This window comes from Schistocerca piceifrons, chromosome 8 (assembly GCF_021461385.2).
Source record: "Schistocerca piceifrons isolate TAMUIC-IGC-003096 chromosome 8, iqSchPice1.1, whole genome shotgun sequence".
In the NCBI taxonomy this organism is placed as follows: Eukaryota; Metazoa; Arthropoda; class Insecta; order Orthoptera; family Acrididae; genus Schistocerca; species Schistocerca piceifrons.
This window is the reverse complement of record NC_060145.1, coordinates 416317541-416339093: the sequence shown is the minus strand read 5'-3', so window position 1 is coordinate 416339093 and position 21553 is coordinate 416317541. Positions and strand designations below refer to the sequence as shown.

The window sequence follows — 21553 nt, the reverse complement described above, 5'->3', positions numbered from 1 at the left end:
TCAAAAATCAGATCATCAGTTGCAGCAACAACCAATTTCTGGGAAGGGATGTTCAGTGCAGTAATGATGGCAAAGGTTTCATAGTTCTTGCAGATGAAACTGCTGACATTGCTAGAATAGAGTAACTCTCTCTTCATGCCAGTTATATTTTCCCAGATCTCAAGATTCGTGAAGATTTCCTGCAATTTGTTTCAAAGGATTAGCTGGGTCTATAACTGAAAACTTGGTAAAATTTGGTACTGATGTGTCATTTTTATGAGGACAGGATGCAGCATCTCTGTCAGTAAAAGCTCATGAGGCTCAGGCATCCATACAACAGGACTAACCTTTAGTTGTACGTTCTCATTGTGGAGCTCATAATCTCATTTGGTAGTCACGAACACATGCAACAGTCCACTTATCAGGAGTTTGCTAGGAACACTGGAAATGGTATTAATTTCTTTGGGCCACCAAAGAGCAGGAACATATTAAATGATGCCTTTTAATCATTAATTGATGTTTGAGTCACGAGTTTGAAATCTACCATTTGTGTTGTTTCAGTTCTTGGGAATATTCAAGAATCTGATGACAAAACTTATCCCATGACACTTTGATTCTGGTAACAGCCATCAGAAGGGAGATTTTGTTGTATGCCCAGATATATTTTATGGTCTGTTCAGACTGGTTGAGTTCATCTGCCATCAACTTCAGTTTCAAGATATAGGTTTTGCAGAGTTAATCAACATTGCCAGCGACCTCAAAAGTGAACTGCTGGCAATGAGAGAAAATGTTTATGATACTTTCTGCCACCTTTACTTAGAAGCCAAGGAATTAGCTTCAGCTGATGGAGTTAACATCAAGTAACCAAGCATTTCTGCCAAGAAAGCATGTCGTGCAAATCAGGATTGCAGTGATGATGTGTATGGTTACTAGAAAGTATGTGTTCATACCATTTCTGGATGCTTTCATCAGTTCAGTCCAGGATTGGTTCTTGACACATTTTAAACCTTTTAACAGCTTTAATTGTCTTCTACCAAGAAAAACTGAAGACATAGGTGTCACTGATGGCATTAAGAATCTTCATTTTATGCTTCAGATCCATTAATCACCAATTTAACAATGAAAACAGCTGTGTTGAAACTCTTCCATCAATGTCTGAGTTGACTGGAGCAATTGCCTCAAAATGAATGGAAATTTTGTCTGTATGCAACCATCAAATCTATGTTAGTGTGTTTCAGTTTCTACAGTTCTTGGCAGCTCTACCAGTGACAATTGGCACAAATTAATGCAGTTTCTTCACCCTTAAGAGAATCAAGATATACCTAAGGGATACATCTGAATGGGTTCACCATGATGACAATCCCTCGACAAGAAAGGACTGATGTCAAAACTGCTATAAGTGATATGGCAAAACAAAGAGACCTCCATCTTGCTTTTGTACTTTAAATTTCTAGTAAATGGTTTAATCATTCTTTTCTATTTGCATATACTAAAATATCAGACAAAAGTAGATTTTATGCACTTCAAAGTAAATTAACCCAAGTCATGATTATAAAAATAGATGATTAATAGAACTGATGCAGAAAATTCTGTTAGCAACTGGATTATGTTTTATTAAAATTATTGAAACTTCATAAACTTATAAAATTAATTTTCTGGTGTAATCCATATCCTTAGTAAATCGTTTTAAATCATTCTCATAATGCCATTAGTATTCTAACGAAACAAATGTAAACCAATGATAAACTTTATAATTGTGGACATTAAATTAGTATGGACCAATAAAATTGATTTTGAATGTGAGCTATTGTATAAATGAAAGGCACAGCCCCTCCCCCCCCCCCCCCCCATCAAAAACAAAATTGTAAATACACCACTGCTTCAGGCAATGGCTGACCATTAGTGTAGATGTTGAATAAAAATGGTATAATACTTGTGATGAGTTGTTTCTTGAAGTCACCCTCAATATGCTATGACAAGCATAATATCTTTGATGTACACTTTCTTTCTCCTCTGAAGCCAGCTTGCTGTGGTATACAAAAAGACTCCATTATTCCTATCAGTCTCTGAAAGATGAGCCTCTCCAGTACTTCAGAGAGGTGACAGAGCAAGGAAACAGGCCTTTATCTTTTGGGATCTAGGTGATCTCTGTCTGATTTAGAGATAGCAATGACTGTATTCTTCTGCTAGACTTTAGGGATCTTGCAGTCCTGGACCCAGTTGTTCATTAAATCCAATGCATTGGGTCAGGACCAAAGTTCTTAACCTGCTCTACTCATATATCATCTAATCCTGCTTTACCCAGTTTGCACTTAGTCAGTGCTAATTGTAGCTCAACTTCAGCAAAAGGTGGAGACAGGATGTTACTCTTGGTCGCTCTGCCATGTTATTGGTTTCTTAGTTATCTTTCTATTTTGGGTTGGTTTTCTATTTACCAGAAGTTATTGGACGATTTTGTCTGCCTTTATATTAGCATGCATGCTTGCTTAAGTGTTAACATTACTGAGATGGCCTAGGAGTCTCCAGACATTCTAATTGCTCTCACTCATGTTGCAATCTGCCAGTAACTAAATCAACTCATCTCTCATAGCCACAGGTACTGAGGCAAGTATACTTTATGTAAAATTTGATGTTTCTTTGCTGACAGGACCCTTTTCATATTTCCCATAATGTTCTTCAAGAAGAGTGGATGTTTCAGCTTTAATGCCCTTGATATAGATGGTTTTACATCTCCTTGGAAATGATGCCTTTGAAGAAGCTTGATTATTGTCAACAAAAGTGTCATACTCTTCAGGAACTGGCACAATACTCAGAGTTTTCTTATCAAATAAACTGGAGAATTTTGCCCATTCAGCCTTCTTAAAGTTGCAACTGCTTTTAAAATGGACCTCTTCTTGTCTCAGTGATGGCAAATTTTACATGGGATTGATCTATGTAGTGTATTTGGTATTGGTGGCTGTACAGTTTTGGTGCATGTGTGTTAAATATTTTCTCTAACAAGAAGAAGGTCCAAGTTATAGCCTCATCCTCATATTCCAGTGCTGAATGAAAGAGAAGGTTTGTTGTTGTGAATAAAGGTGAAAAGGAAAATTTCTGTCCATGACAGAGCTGCTTCACCATTTTTTTCATCATGTACATAGCTACATAAATGACTGTGGCTGTTGAAGTTGCCTATCACAATGGACGCTTTACCTTCAGCAAAGTTCTGGTGTGGAATCTAAGAAAATTCTGTTGCAGGAGGTTTATAACTTAAGGTGACTAAATAGTTACTTAATACCAAGGAGATAATTGAAATATTATGTTCATATTGCAGACTTGCAAACTGGGTTTCATTGGCACTTCTGTACTATGCATGTGATCATACAGCACCCAATTTCATTCCAGGAACAAATAGATGTCCGTGCATGTTTCCTGAACACATAGAACATGACGCAGCTTATCATGACAAAGTTCATGCAAAAGATATTTCTTGCATGATGACATACCTTTATTGTCTACAAAAATGACAGCCAACTTAAGTTCTGAAAAGTACTGTTTGTTAGATTTCATGTTAGATATCTCGGTTACTTTTAGTGCAAGAGAATCAGCCATTTAGGGAAAGTCTTTGTCTGCTGTCCAGGGAATGCCCAGATGCAATGCAATTGCAACAAACAATATCCTTTGGAGATGCTTCTCTTATTTCCCCTCCAGTATATATGTGCATGAGTTATGTGTAAATGAATGTGTGTTCTTAAAGATCCCTAGATTTCTGCAAGCAGGGGAACAGACAAGAGGTGGCACGTGGCTCCTTCCCCCCCTGGAATATGGAGTGCAGCGTTTTTATTCATACGGAATGTACCTGTAGCAAATACTGAGTGGATAACCATCAATTCTTTGGAATATAGTGCCCAGTTTTTTGTCTCACCCATAAAATTTAGTTCTTGTGGCAGGACACATCTCAAAACTAACCAATGACAATTTTTGATTCTTCTTCCCAGCAGTATTTGCTGGGATTGGTAGTAAATGTACAGAAGTGATTTGTGGCAGGCAAGGGAAGGGATAATAGGGCAGTGGTGAGAGAAGATGCTAGTGCTGCCTGTAGTGGCATGCAAGGACATCGAGAGAACAGGATTGCGGGCTGCTCAGTGCAGCATCAAGAATCTGTGCTGGGGGAGGGAGACAGGGAGGAAGGCAAAAGGCACAGCCTCTCAGTGTTGCACATAGTAGCTCATTATATCACCCCTGTCCTGCTATTCCCTCCTCTCTTCTCATGCCTCTTCAGTGCAACACCCACCCATGGCTATCCACCCATCCACCTAAGCAAAGACTGCTGTTCACCTCAGATGCACTCACTGTTGGACTTAGTGCTCAGAGATGGCTGTGCCCACATTTGTGAGAGTTGTGCTTGTGTGGATATGAGTGAGCTCTGTTATGTCTACAGAAGATGGAGTACTTAGTCCAATACTTGAACAATATTTCGCAATCTTTTTGATTGTGCCTGCATGCCACACAATACCTCATCTATGAGGTGAGCAGCAGTATGCCCTTTTCATATTATTGTTACTATCTCAAAACAAGATATTTAGTCTCAGTTTGGGTTTCAAATGAGTATCTCCACAGAACATTTTATTTTTCAATTCACAAATCAGATTATACAAAATATAAATGATGAAATATTGTAAACTGGTAAACAGGCTAAAACAAAATTTACTTTATGGAGTCTGTTGTTGACAATGAACCACAAATTGTAAACATTAATAACATTCACAAATATAATACTAGAAGGAATTATTCAGGCACAAGAAGCTTGTATCATATAGCCAGCATGTAAAGAATGTAATAGATAAAAAAAAATTAGCTTCAACACAATAATAGGCTAATGTTGGAGATAGATACACAAGTAGCAGTAATAGTAGTAGTAGTAGTAGTAGTAGCAGTAATACTAGTACCAGTGGTGATGGTAGTAGTACTATCAATATTAATAGTGATAGTAATACAACAGTAACAGTAATTTTTCATGTACTTTCAATGATTGTATAGTTATTATTTAATTTAAAGTTAAAAGAGAAAATTGTAGACAAAAACTATGGACTATATTAGAATACTAGATAATATGCTGCAAACTAAAATAAATAAATAAAATAAATACATGTCCAATACTCATCAAAAATAGGCCAGTAAATAACAAATGCTCCTACTGATTGCAACATACTGTAATTTCTCCCTCCCTCATTTGTTGATTGTCACTCAATTCATAATAAACACTTTTAATAAGCTTCGAGAGGAGTAAGATTTACAATAAACTTTTTTCACTAATCTTCTTTTCTCATAGTTGGCTCCAGTTCTTCATGTCTAGGGGCTTATTCTTGAAGCTGAAATGTTTGACATTATAGGTTCTCATGTTACCAATTGGCATAATAACTTTTGAAGAATTGTCTGTTTTTATGTTGAGTCTTATTCTTTCACATTTTTCTATATCACATTGTCTTTACAATTTCCACTTTGAAACCAAAAACTACATTCTTATTACCAGAAATAAAAATACGTCCAATCACATCAGAGGCATGCCCACTACTACCCATTCTGAAGTACTAACAATATTCCAAAGAGTTTACAAACTTTCTTGAGAAATGATTTTCTATTAATCTATACCATTATTTTATAAATGAATCCAGAAGTCAACACAATAAATATTGTCTGATTGTGCAGCTAATAATAGGAATTTTATGTGTGTGAGATATTTGTTCAAAATGGTTCAAATGGCTCTAAGCACTGTGGGACTTAACATCTGAGGTCATCAGTTGCCTAGACTTAGAACTACTTAAACCTAACTAACCTAAGGACATCACACACATCCATACCTGAGGCAGGATTCGAACCTGCAACTATAGCAGCAATGAGGTTCCGAACTGAACCAGATATTCATAATTTTAAATGTTTCTAAAAGAAAAGTAATTTTAATACAGGGTTAGTACATATCAATTGTAACAACGAAAATAAAGTAATTTCTTTTTATGGATTACAACTTGAAATATACCACATCATGTACAAAATCATACAAAATTCTTTTAGTTAAACAGCTGAGATAATATTAACTTGTTTAAAAGGTAAAAAGAATTTTTGGTATCAGTAACTTCTGTTGAAGAAAAGTAATGCTAGAAGAGAGTGTCCCTTTACAATGCACTGCAGAGCCAAAGGAACTGGTAAATCAGCCTAATATCATGTATGCCCCCACGAGCATGCAGAAATGTCGCAATACGATATGGCATGAACTCAACTAATGTCTGAAGTAGTACTGGAGGGAACTGACACCATAAATCCTGTGTGATTGTCCATAAATCCGCAAGAGGAGATGCAGATACTTCTGAACAGCACGTTGCAAGGCATCCCATATATGTTCAACTATGTTCATGTCCGGCAAGTTTGGTGGACAGCAGAAGTATTTAAACCCAGAAGAGTGTTGTTGCAGGCACTATGCAGCAATTCTAGATGTGTGAGGTGTCACATTGTCCTCCTGGAATTGCCCAAGTCTGTCAGAATGCACAATGGACATGAATCAATGCAGGTGATCAGACAGGATGCTTACCTATGTATAACCTTTCAGAGTCATTTCTAGATGATCAGGGGTCCCATATCACTCCAACTGCACATGCTCCACACCATTACAGAGCCTCCACCAGCTTGAACAGTCCCCTGCTGACATGCAGGGTCCATGGATTCATGAGGTTGTCTCCATACCCATACACATCCATCTGCTTGATACAGTTTGAAATAAGACTTGTCTAACCAGGCAACATATTTCCAGTCATCAGCAGTCCAATGTTGGTGCTCACAGGTCAAGGCAAGGCATAAAGCCTTGTATCATGCTATCATCAAGGGTACATAAGTGGGCCTTCTGCTCCAAATATGCACATTGATGATGTTTCGTTGAATGCTTCATACACTGCCACCTGGTGATGGCCCAGCATTGAAATCTGCAGAAATTTGTGGAAGGGTTGCACTTCTCTCATGTTGAATGATTGTCTTCAGTCATCATTGGTCCCATTCCTGCAGGATCTTTTTCTGGATGCAGCAATGTTGGAGATTTGGTGTTTTACTGGATTCCTCATAATCATTGTACATTTGTGAAATGGTCATACAGAAAAATCCCCATTTCACCACTAACTTTGAGATGCTGTGTCCCATCAATCATGTGCTGACTATAACACCACATTCAAACTCGGTTAACTCTTGATAACCTGCCATTGTAGCAGCAGTAACTGATCTAACAACAGCACCCGACATTGTTCTCCTATATAGGTGTTGCTGACTGCAGTGCCATATTCTGCCTGTTTACATATCTCTGTGATTGAATACGCATACCTATGTCAATTTCTTTGGTGCTCCAGTGTAGCTCTACATGGTTGTTTTTAACATTAGTCATTTACATTTACTTACTGACGGACTGGTGGCAGCTAACAGTTACTCTTTGCAGCTGAGTGCTTAGTGATGAATGAGTGAGACTTATTTTATCATCATTTACCAAGCCTATTTATAGTTACACTTAGGAAATTTTCTACAAATTAACTACAAAATGATAAAATACCAATCAAGTACACTTTTATAAAAATTGATGGATTGAGTAGCCCAATATTCACTGTTGGATGATTGGCATACAAAGAAACTGAAAGGAGGCCAAAAAAAATCTACAGGCAAACCTCAAGGGATCATTACTTTAGTTGTGACACTTAGGTCAACTCATATTCACCTTTACTTTACCCTAAACTTACAGGCATGATAGAAACATCTGAAAATACAGAAAATATCTCACACTCTAGTAAATGCACTAGATTATATCTGTTGCCAGATTATGGTGACATTAGAGCATCATATGATAATGTATCAGACATTTTCAAATCTCCCTGCCCAAAATACAGATACTGTAGTCACTCTTCAAAGTTCGATGCACTTCCCAAGATTAGCAAAATGAAGCAGCTAACATATGCATCAGACAATATCAACATCCAACTTGTAGCATTACAATAAATGAGACAGACATGAAAATCACTCTGATTCAAGGAATTACAGTGTTTGAAACTTCCAATCCTATATCCTTGTAAAAAGAGATCATGGATAAATAAAGCTTCTACTACTACTGCTACTAATCTCCATCCCTAATAAAACACTGACATTTGCCATTGGAAGTGCAGTCCAAAGAAATATCATAAATCCAATATAATATTATGATAAGAAAAGAATGCTACTTGCCACATAGAGGGGGCACTGAATTGCAGACAGGCACAAAGAAAAGACTGCCAAACATTTTAAGTTTCTGAACAGAAAGTCCTTCTTGGACGTGTGTGTGTGTGTGTGTGTGTGTGTGTGTGTGTGTGTGTGTGTGTGTGTGTGTGTGTTACAAGAATTCATACACTTGTTTATCATGTTATGTAAATCACATCATGTGAAATCATCAAAGATATGAATGAATCCTGGTATAATTGACAAGAAACAAGAAAACTGTGGCAAATAAATCTGTATACTTTATTAAGTATAAATCATCAATTTACTGCTTGTGTTATTCACTCTTATGCCAGCTGAATGTAAATTAGAAAGAAAGAACTCCTGTCTTTCCAGTTATACCAAACAGCTGTTGTTTATCTCTTATTGGTAACTTACTATTTATTTGATTACACTGGTATTTTCATTCAGCTTTACAATGACAAATCTACTAGCCACACAGCTAACATAACTTTTCAGCTCTTAAATCTAGATATTTTGATACCTTCTAATTTCTTGCTTTCTGTTTGATGAGAGCTTTCTGAATGTCTTTGCACCAGAGTAGACCTATATAAATCCATTATGAACCCTCAACAAGGAGGCAAACTTTAAACAAAAATTATTGTTATGTCTTTATTGTGATTGTGTACATTACAGTTCCATTGAGATTCTTTTTTACTAACAACAACAAAAACCATTACCAAATAAATTGATTTGCAAATGACTGTAAGACTCCAGAGATCTATAAAATGGCTTCTGCAAATATACAGCTATCTATTTTACACAATGTTCTTACTGCTTACTTCGGCTGAATAAACAATTTATTTAGTTTAGGTGTACTGTTCCTGGAGATAATTCCACAACACAATATGGAGAGCAAATAAGCAAAAATGTGTGGACTACAGCCAATTTTGGTTGTAAAAATTCAGAATTTGTTGTGGGACATTGTGGAATATTCTGTGGACCAATGAGGTACTAAAAGGTGACAGCACTGCATGTAGCCATTAAAATGATACCTATAATGGAGCTGTGTTCCATGTAGAGAGCTGTCACTGAGTTTCTTTTAACAGAAAACCAGAGCATCACGAATATTCATATGTCTACAGAGTCCTGGTAGTGAACAAATGCACGATGAGTCATCGAGCGAGGCATCTGTCATCATCGCAACGAGGTTGCCAAAACCTGTCTGATCTCCCGTTTTCCAGCTGGCCACACACTGCTGTGGCTCCTGCAATACTGGAACATGTGGATACTCTTGTTTGAGGTAATCAATGGATCACAGTCAAACATCTCACTGTTCAACTGGATGATGGGGAGGTTACTGAGGCAGCAAGACATTGGCTCCAGTCTCAACCAGCAGAGTGGTAGGTGCAGGCATACAGGTTCTACCAGTAAGGTGGCATAAGACCACTGTGTTGAACTGACATTAAACCTGAGTAAAATACATCCTGCTTTCAGAAAAAAATGTGTTGCATTACTTACTGAATGATCCTTGTACCTTACTTTACAGGCATATTCATCCTGCAACAGACATTTATCTGTCAGGTTGAAATTTTGAGAGAACGAGGCCTCCATCTCAGATTTTCCACTGCTTAAATCTCAATTAATAAATATTTCTTCAAACAAAATATGTTTATACAAAATGTCACTACCATGGTATCAGACCAAATGTAAGTTATGTCATACTTTAAATAACAATAACTGCAGAAACACATCTTTTAAAATAATTTTGGCATTTCTGATCACTATGGTATATAGACAATAAAAAAAATAGTGTTTATGTTATGAGTGTTAGCAGAGCAAGTCCATCTGTTCCACTTTGCTAGCTTTCCATCTTGCAGAGCAGTAACATCAAAAATTAAGGTGCAATGCTGAGTTGAGAGTCATACCCAGATAGAGCAGTCAATGAGAACATTGCACAAGCAATGTTTCAGGTTTGAGTCATAATCTGTCACACAGTTATAAGATCAGCAATTTTCACTACAGCACACATTCCACTGTGGAGCAAAAGATCTCTTTTACTCAGCCTTTTCTGCATGACACCCCTTGCTCTGGGAATATTCCTTTTAGAAGATATGCAGATGAGCATCTGTGATGTTTGGAAAGTAGGAAGATAAATACTTCCAGAACTGAATCTATAAGAGCATATTATGAGTCATGCCTGGAAGCTCAGGTAGTAATACCATTGTCCCCAAATGGCAAGGATCCCAATTTTGAGTTGTAATCTGCAATGATGTTCATACTTTTGATTTATTTAATAATTTTGGTAAGGTGGGATGTTTCCATTTTGCTGCCATCACTGAAAGCATCTCCAGATGTGACAGGATATTTAATGATGGTACAATGAAATATCCTTTGTTAATAATCTGTTGGTCAGCTCTATTAATGCTGCTGAGAGCAAAAGAAAGCAATAGTTATATGGCATTGTTGGGTGGGAGACTCTGAGGGATAGGTTCAGCATCCTAATGGGACATGGTATTCTTCTTTCAGGCACAATGACCCCTTTTGATATGGTGTATGAAATTTGTATCTTAAGTATATCTGTTGAGTATTGATGACTGTAATGACTGTATGTAATGTGGTGCTATGTGTGGGTTGTATGATGAGAGAAGGGTGAGAGTGAAACCTGGTATGAGCACACGGCTTGCTCTCTTGAATAGCACAAGTGAATAGCTGGGCTTACTGCCCCCATCCAATGGGCACAATGGTGTCACATGCCTCAACAAGTTACCTGCAAGCCAGCCACCACTGGAGAGCTATGTATTAGCAACACTGGACACAGGTAGGTGAAAGCAATACTCATGATACTGATGGCTGTGATAATTCCTGTAACAATTTTCAGGCACTCCATTTGTTGCAAATATAACTAAAAAACTGATTTCCATATGTCATATTCTTATCTCAGTTTTGTGTGTTTCTGTTGATATAATTAAAAGTACCATGTTAATTTGTGTAAACTTTTAGTTCCAATGGAATATTTTCTACTAATAATAACTGACTAATATTAGCCAATATTTCATTACACTCCTTGCATGTATATTATCCATTAAACATGTTACATGAGCAACATTTTATCTTTGTATCTTTTATAACATTCATCCTCACCTATACATATTCATCACCATTCCAGGAGAGCAGTAGCCACACTGAGTACCACTGAAAGCAGCTAGAGTCTTCTGTACTTTGTGGTGCCCAATCTTCTGATTGCCTATTCCTTCAACAGTTGTTATTTCACATCCATGGCATGCAAATACTGGGAACAGGCACTGAAAATTGATTGAAAAATGTTTATGGGGTTTTTGTTTCTTGTTAACAAAGTAAACTTTCCAAGATCACATTATAATATCATATAATTTATTAACTGACTGTATGACAGTATGGGGTGAGACACTCAACTTTTGTAATTTATCCATGTTCATTTTTTCTATAAATAATAATAATAATAAAGGAACCCAATAATCAAAGAATGAAGACAACATGTAGTAGTGAAATCTGTGATAATCATATCCCAACAACACAAATGTTTAAAATCAGGAGACTGTATATTTTTAATAATCACTATTAAGGACACTAGTTAACTTTTAAAAAGTAAATGTAAATAACAAATGGAGACACTAACAGGAGTCAAGCATACATGTTTTCGTCACTGATGGAATCAGTAAACGCAAAGACACATTCATATGTGATAATGCCAGAGGTAAGTATGAGCGGTTTACTGTTTCTGCAGCTGTATATCTGTCTTCAAGAACCATAAGGCAAATTAAGACCAAAAATTAAAAAAATGGACTGTTTAGTTGCAAAAATCTCGTAATCGTTATATGAAAATCAGGAAAAATGCAAAAGAACAATTTTCAACATTTCATTTTGTATGTATTCCTACCAGCTGCAAAAACTAATTCATTGCTTTGTTGGATTCATGGTCTGGACATAATGACACCTCTGTTTTTGTGGAGGATGAGGAAAAAATCAATAGATGTAACATGGAGTCCACCTGGAACTATCAGTGCAATTCAACCTCTAATTAGAGAATTATTTTGACAGTGGAAAGCATTTTTCAGAAAATTATCAGACAACATTATTTCTGATACCTCTTTCTCATTTTAGGTTTGTTAGTGGAACAGTAATCTTAGGTTCCTGTAATTTGTGCATTCTTCTGTCCTTTCTCTCTGTCTTTCTTGGGTGCTGCAAGAACAATGGAAACAGACTGGAGGAACTTTGAAACCTACAACTTCCATTTTAAAATATTCAGTAACAATTATGACTGCTATTTATAATGCCAGTGCTTTATATTCTGCTTTACTGGCCTCCATTTTGTTTTTTCCTGCAATACAATGAAATATTGAAAACCTTTAGTCTTAGAGGAAAGGTGTTACAACATCAGGACCAGCATGTTATTGTAGGTCCTTCAATGGCTGGTTCATGGCTTTTGGAATAAAGAGCTTGACAACAATAAGAAGTGTTTCCCTCTTAAATTTACACTGATACATTAACTGTAAGTGTGGGCAGTTCAGTGCAAGAGAATCCAAGATGGAATGATGACAATATCATGAAAAAGATTGGTTGCTACTCACCATATAGTGGAAACATTGAGTCACAGACAGGCTAAATGAGTAAACTTTCACATATGCATGCGCACACACATACATATTCACACAAATGCAACTCTCACACACGTGACCACTGTTTCTGGCTGCCAAGGGCAGGTTTACTGCCCTCGGCATCCAGAGACAATAGTCATAAGTGTGAAAGCTGCATTTTGAGAGTTCCATGTGTGTGTGTGTGTGTGTTGCCTTCTTTAGGAGAAGCTATCTGGCCAAAAGCGTATTCATTTAGCAGTCTTTTTGCTGTGCCTGTCAGTGACTCATCATTTTCACTATAAGGTGAGAGGTAGAGCAGCAGTCTATCATTTTCATACTACTTTTACTACATGGCTCTGACTAATATCTTTACTTCAACATAAAGTACACATTCTGTATCTGTAATTTGTTGCCTTCTGTCCTCAGCATAACAGCATAAATTGGACCCTGTCCAGTCAGTACTAGATCTTAGCCTAAATAGTTGATATGTTCTAGTCAGTACTTGAGGTACTCTGTCACACATTCTTCTACATCCACAACTACATTTATACTCTGCAAAGTCATCTGTGACATCAAAAACTGCTATGATTTTATTTTCTCTGGTAGCAATTTTTATCGGAATTACATGTGCAAAAATTGAACTGTTGATATGCAGTTATTCAAAAAATGTATGTACAGTGTGGCGTCTTCTGTCATCGTCCAGTGCCGTGACATGCTCGGGTGTTTGAAAGTACAGTGCTGCGGAACTTTCCCACTGGACGCCAGAGATGCTATACACAAGCAACATTTGTTCTGTGTTTTATTCTTTGATTGCTGATTTCTGTTTCCACATTCTACTCTGTGGTGAAAGCGTGAATCCAAGTGTGTCGGATATGGAATAATTTACCGTACTGAACTTTTCTCACGCATTCACATGAGTTATTGGTTGTAGTATAATATTGTCTGTTCCAACAACAGGGTTTTGTAAGTAAATTATTCCATCAAGCTGAGACAAGCCTACTTCTCTCATTCAGCCTACAAGCACACGCAGATGTTAAACCGTCGATCGTGGTAATTCAAACCGGTACCGACAATGTGGTGACCCCGACATGATCTCCTGCATGCACGCTGAATTTACGAGAAGTTCTTGCAAGAAATTGAGATGGCAAATCCACCAGAGCTGACAAATACTTCTGTGGTGCGTCTAGTGGTGCGACTACCTCCCTTCTGGCTGCACAATCCATCTCTGTGGTTTGCGCAAGTCGAAGCAAATTTTTCCTACGCGCGTATCACAGTTGACGCCATGATCAACAGTACTCCATTGAGGTTCAAGACATCATAATTAACCCACTGGGAACGAACAGCTATGACCAATTGAAAGCAGAACTCATTCGGCGTGTGTCCGCTTCGCAAGAAGAACAAATCCGGCAGGTGCTTACCCAAGAGGACATCGGTGATAAGAAAACTTCACAGTATCTACATCATCTGCGGTGTAAAGTAGACACAGGTACAGTCCCAGACATCTTACTGCACATGATCTGGAGCAGCCGGTTACCACCACCAGTGAAGGCAATCCTGGTGTCACAGACTGACACGTCTTTAGATGCAGTGGCCGATTTAGATGATAAGATCCAAGAGGCAATGACGCCGTCAATAGTTAGCTCCACCACTGAGGTGTGCATCTGCATGCCAACAACTGTCTCATGCACAGATTATGATGTTCTCGCCAACAAAGTGGACTTATTATCATGGCAAATCAGTGAGCTGTTACACCACCGTGTCACGGACAACAGGTGCCGACATCAATTTCGTCGTCACTCATGCAGCCGATCATCGACAGTCTCGACTATGACAGGGACAGAACAAACAGTCTGTTTCTACCATCACAAGTTTGGCAAGCAAGCACGTAAGTGTACAACACCCTGTGCCTACCCAAACGGCAGCAGCGATCAGAAGTGAGCGCCCCCTCCGGTTGCTGTCCGACACCCAGGCGCCTGCTTGTGAGTGACCGACGTTCCACCTAGAAGTACTTAGTAGACACGGGTTCTGATTTGTCAATCTTTCCTTGAACCATGCTACATCAGAAGCGACCGTCTATGCCCATTTGCCTCACTGCTGCTAATAACTCCCGGATATGACGTATGGCACGATGTGCTTGGAACTTGACCTTGGTTTGCGGCATGCTTTTGCGTGGGACTTCACCGTTGCAGACGTCGCCAAATCAGTCATCAGAGCCAACTTCCTCACCCATTACAACCTGCTGCCTGACATAAGGAACTTTCATCTGGTCAACAACACCACCGGCCTGACAACTTCCAGATTTCATCGAGATGCCACTGTCCATACTGCCAAGGTAATTCAGGTAGTGGATGGCGAGTACGTGGAGCTGCTGCTAGGATTTCCAGCCCTGATGCGACCACCCGGTGCACCTAAGGAGGTAAGACATGATACCGTCCATTATATTGAGACTGCTAAAGGACCCCCTACATCTTGTAGGCCGCAATGTTTAGCCCCAGATCGTCTCAAAATAGCAAAGGCAGAATTTGAGTGTATGTTGCACAAAGATGTAATCTGGCCTTACAACAGCCCTTGGTCCTCACCATTACATCTAGTGCCAAAGAAGGAGGGTGCATGGAGACCGTGCTGCGATTATAGAGCCCTGAATGCCTGGATAATACTCAATTGTTATCCCATACCCTTGTTGTGTGATTACAATTACACATTGAGTGGTTCAGTAGTGTTCACTGTGTTAGATTGTGCAAAGGCCTACACGCAGATACATGTAGCCGAACTTGACATTCCAAAGACAGCCACCATCACTCCTTTTGATTTATTCGAGAGCATGTTCATGACTTTTGGACTGAGGGATGCCGCACAGACATGGCAACACTTCATAGATTCTGTGCTACAGGGTTTACCCTTTGCGTTTGCATACTTGGATGACATTTTCGTTTTTTAGATGTCACCTGAGGAACATTGCCACCATCTAATCGAAGTATTAAAGTGATTGGAACACTACGAAATCATGCTCAATACCTCAAAATGTGTCTTTGGTCAACCTGAAGTAGACTTTCTCAAACATAGAATTTCTGCGGCAGGATCTCTACCACTACCTGAGAAGGTGGAAGCCATTTTGCACATTCTGAGACCCACTACAGCCATGGAACTACAGTGTTTCCTCGGGATGTTAAATTTTTACCACCGCCATTTGCCACACTCTGCTGAGCTACAGGAACATTTAGTCGCAGCACTAACTGGTCCGAAAGCCAAGGGTAATGCACCCATAACTTGGACTCACGAAATGACTGCCGCATTTGAAGTGGCCAAGAAAAGAATCACCAACGCAGCCCTGCTGGCACATCCAGTTCCTACTGCCACGTTAGCACTGGTAGTCGACGCTAGCCAGACCGCAGTCAGCGCTGTGTTGCAGCAGCAATGTAGTGACATGTGGCAGCCACTCGCATTTTTTTCACACAAGTTGACAACCTCACAAAGACTTTGGAGCACATATGACAGAGAACTTCTGCCCATTTACGAATCTGACAAGTACTTCATACCGCAACTAGAAGCATGTGACTTTGTTATCTTTACGGATCACAAGCCACTAAGATATGCATTCCGTCAGAACAACATGAACTGTTCCCCCAGAGAACACAACCAGCTCTTGTTTATTTCTCAGTTTACCACTGATATACGTCATGTGTCTGGGATCAACAATGTAGTGGCCGATTGTTTGTCCAGAGTCAGCAGCATTGCCAATACGATCGATTACGCCAACCTCGCTGCAGCACAGCAAGCTGATGCGGAATTACAAGTGATTTTGTCAAATGGTGAACCAGTGCTGGACCTGAAGCTGGTAGACATTCCTGGAAGCGACATAATGCTATATTGTGACATGTCCACATCGAAGCTGAGACCCTTCCTACCTCTGGAATTTCAGAAGGATGCTTCCCATTCGCTGCACAACTTATGTCACCCAGGAATCCGAGCTACAACACACTTAGTTACAGTGTGTTACGTGTAGCTTGGAATGCAAACGGACTGTCGCAAATGGGCGAGATGCTGCTTGAAATGCCAGCGTAGCAAGATAAACCCCAAAGTCCACTCACCAGTAGGAAGCTTTCCAATCATGACAGCATGATTTACACATGTCCACCTTGACATTGTTGACCCACTGTCATCATCCAATGGTCATCGTTACGTACTTACAGTGATTGATCAGTACACTCAATGGCCAGAAGTTGCACCAGTGGACAATGTTACGGCAGAAACTATCACATTCACCTTAATCACACACTGGGTGTCACATTTTGGTTGCACGCTGCACATTACGACGGACAGGGGACAACAATTAGAGTCAGATTTGTTTCAAGAGTTGACAAAATTTTGTGGCACACTTCACCACCGGATGACGAGCTATCACCCTGCCAGCAATGGTTTAATAGAGCGATGGCACTGTACCCTAAAAGCTGCTCTAATGTGTCATGACACCACATGGACCAAAGCACTTCCTGTGGTATTACTTGGACTCCGAAGCACATTGAAGCCAGACCTGGATGCTTCTTCAGCCAAATTGGTTTATGGCGAAGCATTATGCCTGCCAGGAGAATTCGTGGCTACCGACGCTCTGCCAAACCCTATGGGTGACCAGCCAGAATTTCTCCACCAACTGTGACAACATGTGGCTCGCCTCCATCCGCAGCAACATCACTGACATGGGACTTCTGCCATGTTTGTCCATCATGACCTATCATCCTGCACACATGTCATGTTACAAACAGAAGGTATTAAACCCTCACTCCAACCACTATATTCCAGCCCACACCGTGGCATAACCAGAGGAAGCAAGACCTTGGACATCTTGATCAATGGGAAACTGACTACAGTCTCCATTGACCACGTGAAACCAGCGTATGTCTTTCCGGAAGCAACGATGACTGACCTACCACAACTTCCGCCTCACTCAGCAATCACTCCGTCAACGTTGTCACCAACGCAGCCGGGGGGCAACCATTGACCCACCACCATGCACCTCAAGATATGGACGACATGTCAATTTTCCAGCATGCTATTTGGAATGACGCTCTGCTTCCACCATGGGGGCTGATGTGGCATCTTCTGTCATTGTCCAGCACCGTGACATGCTTGGGTGTTTGAAAGTACAGTGCTGCAAAACTTTTCTGCTGGATACCAGAGACGCTATACACAAGCAACATTTGTTCTGCGTTTTATTCTTTGATTGTTGATTTCTGTTTCCACATTCTACTCCGTGGTGAAAGCGTAAATCCAAGTGTGTCAGATACGGAATAATTAACCGTACTGAACTTTTCTCATGCATTCGCACAAGTTATCAGTTGCAGTGTAATATTGTCTGTTCCAACCGCAGGGTTTCATAAGTAAAGTATTCCATCAAGCTGAGACAAGTCTACTTCTCTTATTCAGCATACAAGCACACGCAGATGTTAAACCGTCGACCATGGTAATCCAAACCAGTACCGAAATACAGTTTAAGCCAGGTTTTCACCAGAGCGAAGAAGTTAACAAGCATGAGCAAAAGAGAATTCTGTCTGGTGTACCTGGTAGGCCTCTTGCAGGTCTTTGAACTGGATGCCACTGCAGCTAGTTATGTGTCCCTAACCTTGCCCAGTTACCTAATCAGAAAATGGAGTCCTGCAATTTAACATGTAATCTGAACTTACATGGCCACTCCATCTGTGAGAAGTGAATGTTTGGTTAAAAATCATCCTGAAAAAATTGTGGTTTGAATGGGATTTGATCCCACATTCTCTGGATCATGAAGCACGTGCTTTGCCACTAGACCACTTTTGTTCTAGGGGAAAAAAAAAGAATATGACCGTTAGACTTACACACATAGTGGATACGCTAGCCATGTCCCCTCTTGAGATGATGCTCAATGTCAGTAATTAGTGTTCTGTTTCTAAATTTCCCCTCAATGGTAATGAGAAGCCAGGAAAAATGGCAGCCAACATACGAGGAAAATTTTGGACCTGTGCTAAGGAGAGATGGAAATGCAATTCCATGCAAAGTGCTTGATATCCATGCATGTCATGGTTCCATACAAACTGAGACACTGTGTCATTGTGCATAACCCATCAAGAACAATGCCCTCACCATGCAAAATAATCCTCTCTGAATAGCAAAGTTTTGCAGTGTGGCTCTAACAGGATAGAGTTGTATCCTGTATGCTGGATATTAGCTCCAAAAACTAAAAACTAATAGTATAAATGATTCTATTAAAATACAAGTGAGTGATAGTGAATTTTCTGCAAGTGCTCGTTCACATGTGTTTCCTTCCATTCACTCCTTTGAAAACCAGGCTTTAGGTCCTTAAAATTGGTGTCTGTGAACTCCGTATAACTCCATTACATGGCGCTGCATGACTGATTTGCTGAGTCGCATGCCAGGCAAGCAAGGCTGTACAAACCACTGTTGTAAGCTGTTCTTTGCACACCAAAAACGTGTAACTTCCACATTTTTTACAAAATGCTTAAAATTTTGGCAGTTTGTTTCTTTCTTTGTCTTCTTCCTGTGTAAATAATTTCAGGGTAGGTTTCATTATGTCTTATTGGACCAACCTCTTGTCAGTACATCATATATGACTGCTTTTGAATACCATTCTTTATGGAACCCAAGCTGAGAAGTAGTTAAGAAATTCTGCTTGAAAATTTGGTTGGTATAATTTTATTCAATAATCTTTGAAAATAATAAGTAGAGCAAAATGAGCCTGGAATCAGATGTAATTTGATTACCATAATTTATGGAGACTGCTGTTACTGCTGTACATATACACGTCCAAGAAGAATCTACATCTACATCTACACCTGTTGCACCAGTTATTAGGGTTTCTTTCCATTCCATTCATGTATCAGTATGGAGTGCAGAAAGAATGATTGCTTGAATGCCTCTGTGTGTGCTGTAATTAATGTTGTGTCCACGCAATCCCTACGTGAGCATTATATAGGGAGTTGGAGTATATTTGTAGAGTTATCATTTAAAGCTGGTTCTTGAAACATTCTGAGTCAGTGTTTTATAATGGTTCCTATAATAGGGAACATATATTTGCAACTGATGTCTGTCTGTGGTGCATCCATGATCTTGTCAATTATGAGGGTCATTCAATACGTAATGCCCTACATTTTTTTAAAAAAGTCATTAATATACATAGGCAAATGTCCTTGTTGGTGCTTCACATTTGATGTTTGGTCTGTGCACAAGTTTTGAACCATTCTGGCAGATGGCAGAGCCATAGTGCAGTGTCAAAATGGCATCTACATATGACTAATGTTACAAGCAGTGTGCTGTTATTGAATTCTTTTGTGCAGAAAAAGAAATGGTGGTGAACATCCATAAATGTTTGTGTGCAGTGTATGGTGATGCTGCAGTTGATAGGAGGAGATTTGGGCAATGGGTAAAGAAAGTTACAGCCTTAAGAAATGCAGAAACAAAGCTCCATGATAAGCCACTGCCATGATAAGTCACAGCCACTGCTCTAGACATGCTAAATCCTGTAGATGCCATTATTTATGCTGACTGGTGGATCACAACTCAACAATTATTTCTACAAGTGTCAGTCAGCATTCGAAGTGCATCTGCAATGATCAAGACTCTCAGATATTTAAAGAGGTGCTCATGATGGGTTCCATGAATGCTCACAGAAGACCACAAGATTAAAAAAAGGGCCATTTCAACTGAATTGTTGGAGCATTTTGTGACCAATGAAAGGCCTTTCTGTCATGGATCATTATGGGGTATGAAAGCTGGGTACACCACTTTGTGCCAGAAACAAAAAGACAGTCCATGGAATGGCATCATCCTCATTCACCACAAAAGAAGAAATTCAGGACAACCCCCTCTGCTGGAAAAGTCATGGTGGCATTCTTCTGGGATTGTGATGGTGTCACTCTCATGGATGTGATGCCAATAGGGTCAACCATCAATTCAGAGGCATACGTGAAGACTCTGAATAAACTCAAGAACCATTTCTGACCTGTTCGATTGGACAAGAATCCAGCAGAAATCTTGCTCCAACACGAGAATGCATGTCCACACACAAGTCTGAGAACCCTGGAACAAGTTGAGTTGGATATCACTGCCTCATCCAACCTAGTCCAGACCTCGCATCCTTGGACTTCCATTGCTTTGAGCTTCTTAAAGATTCTCTACAGGGAACACACTTTGAAGATGATGAGAGTATCAGTCATGCAGTGAAAACACAGCTGCACCTACAGGACAAGAGCTTTTACCAGCAGGGAATACATGCTCTTCCATAAGTTGGCATACAGCCACAGAATGTGATGGAGACTAAATAGAAAAATAGGACACGGACAAGAGATGTTGATGTATATTGTCACCAAATTCTCACTCTTAACAATAAGTGTATTCTGAGAAAAAAAATTTGGGGCATTACTTATTGAACAAACCTCATATATCAACATGTCATCATTTCAGCCGCAGTTGTTTCTTGGGAACTTTATTCATGTGAGAAAGAGACACATGTAACAACACAGGGCCTTTACTAGCTTTTGAATTACCACTCTTTGTCTAATATAAATGTGCACTCTCAAACATAGAATCACACAGACACCCAATTGCTCACAGTCATGGCCACTATGAGACCATTTATTCATTCACTCACTCACTGTGTTTCACAAATTTGATCATGAAGGAGAGCCTTTGAGAATGTGGAATGAGCCAAATTATACATTAACTGCCAGAAATACCCACTGCAGGTTACTTTAGTCAAGTGTGCTAACAGCCTTTTA

At 39.5% G+C, this 21553-nt stretch overlaps 1 protein-coding gene across 1 annotated transcript in view; it reads right to left on the bottom strand.

The window, feature by feature from the left end:
* LOC124711217 (indole-3-acetaldehyde oxidase-like) overlaps positions 1–21553 on the bottom strand; it is a 243070-nt gene that overhangs the window by 148698 nt on the left and 72819 nt on the right. Inside the window, exon 4 of the mRNA XM_047241173.1 lies at positions 11320–11480. Within this exon, the coding sequence (XP_047097129.1) occupies positions 11320–11480 (161 nt within the window). The remainder of the gene's footprint in view (positions 1–11319; positions 11481–21553) is intronic.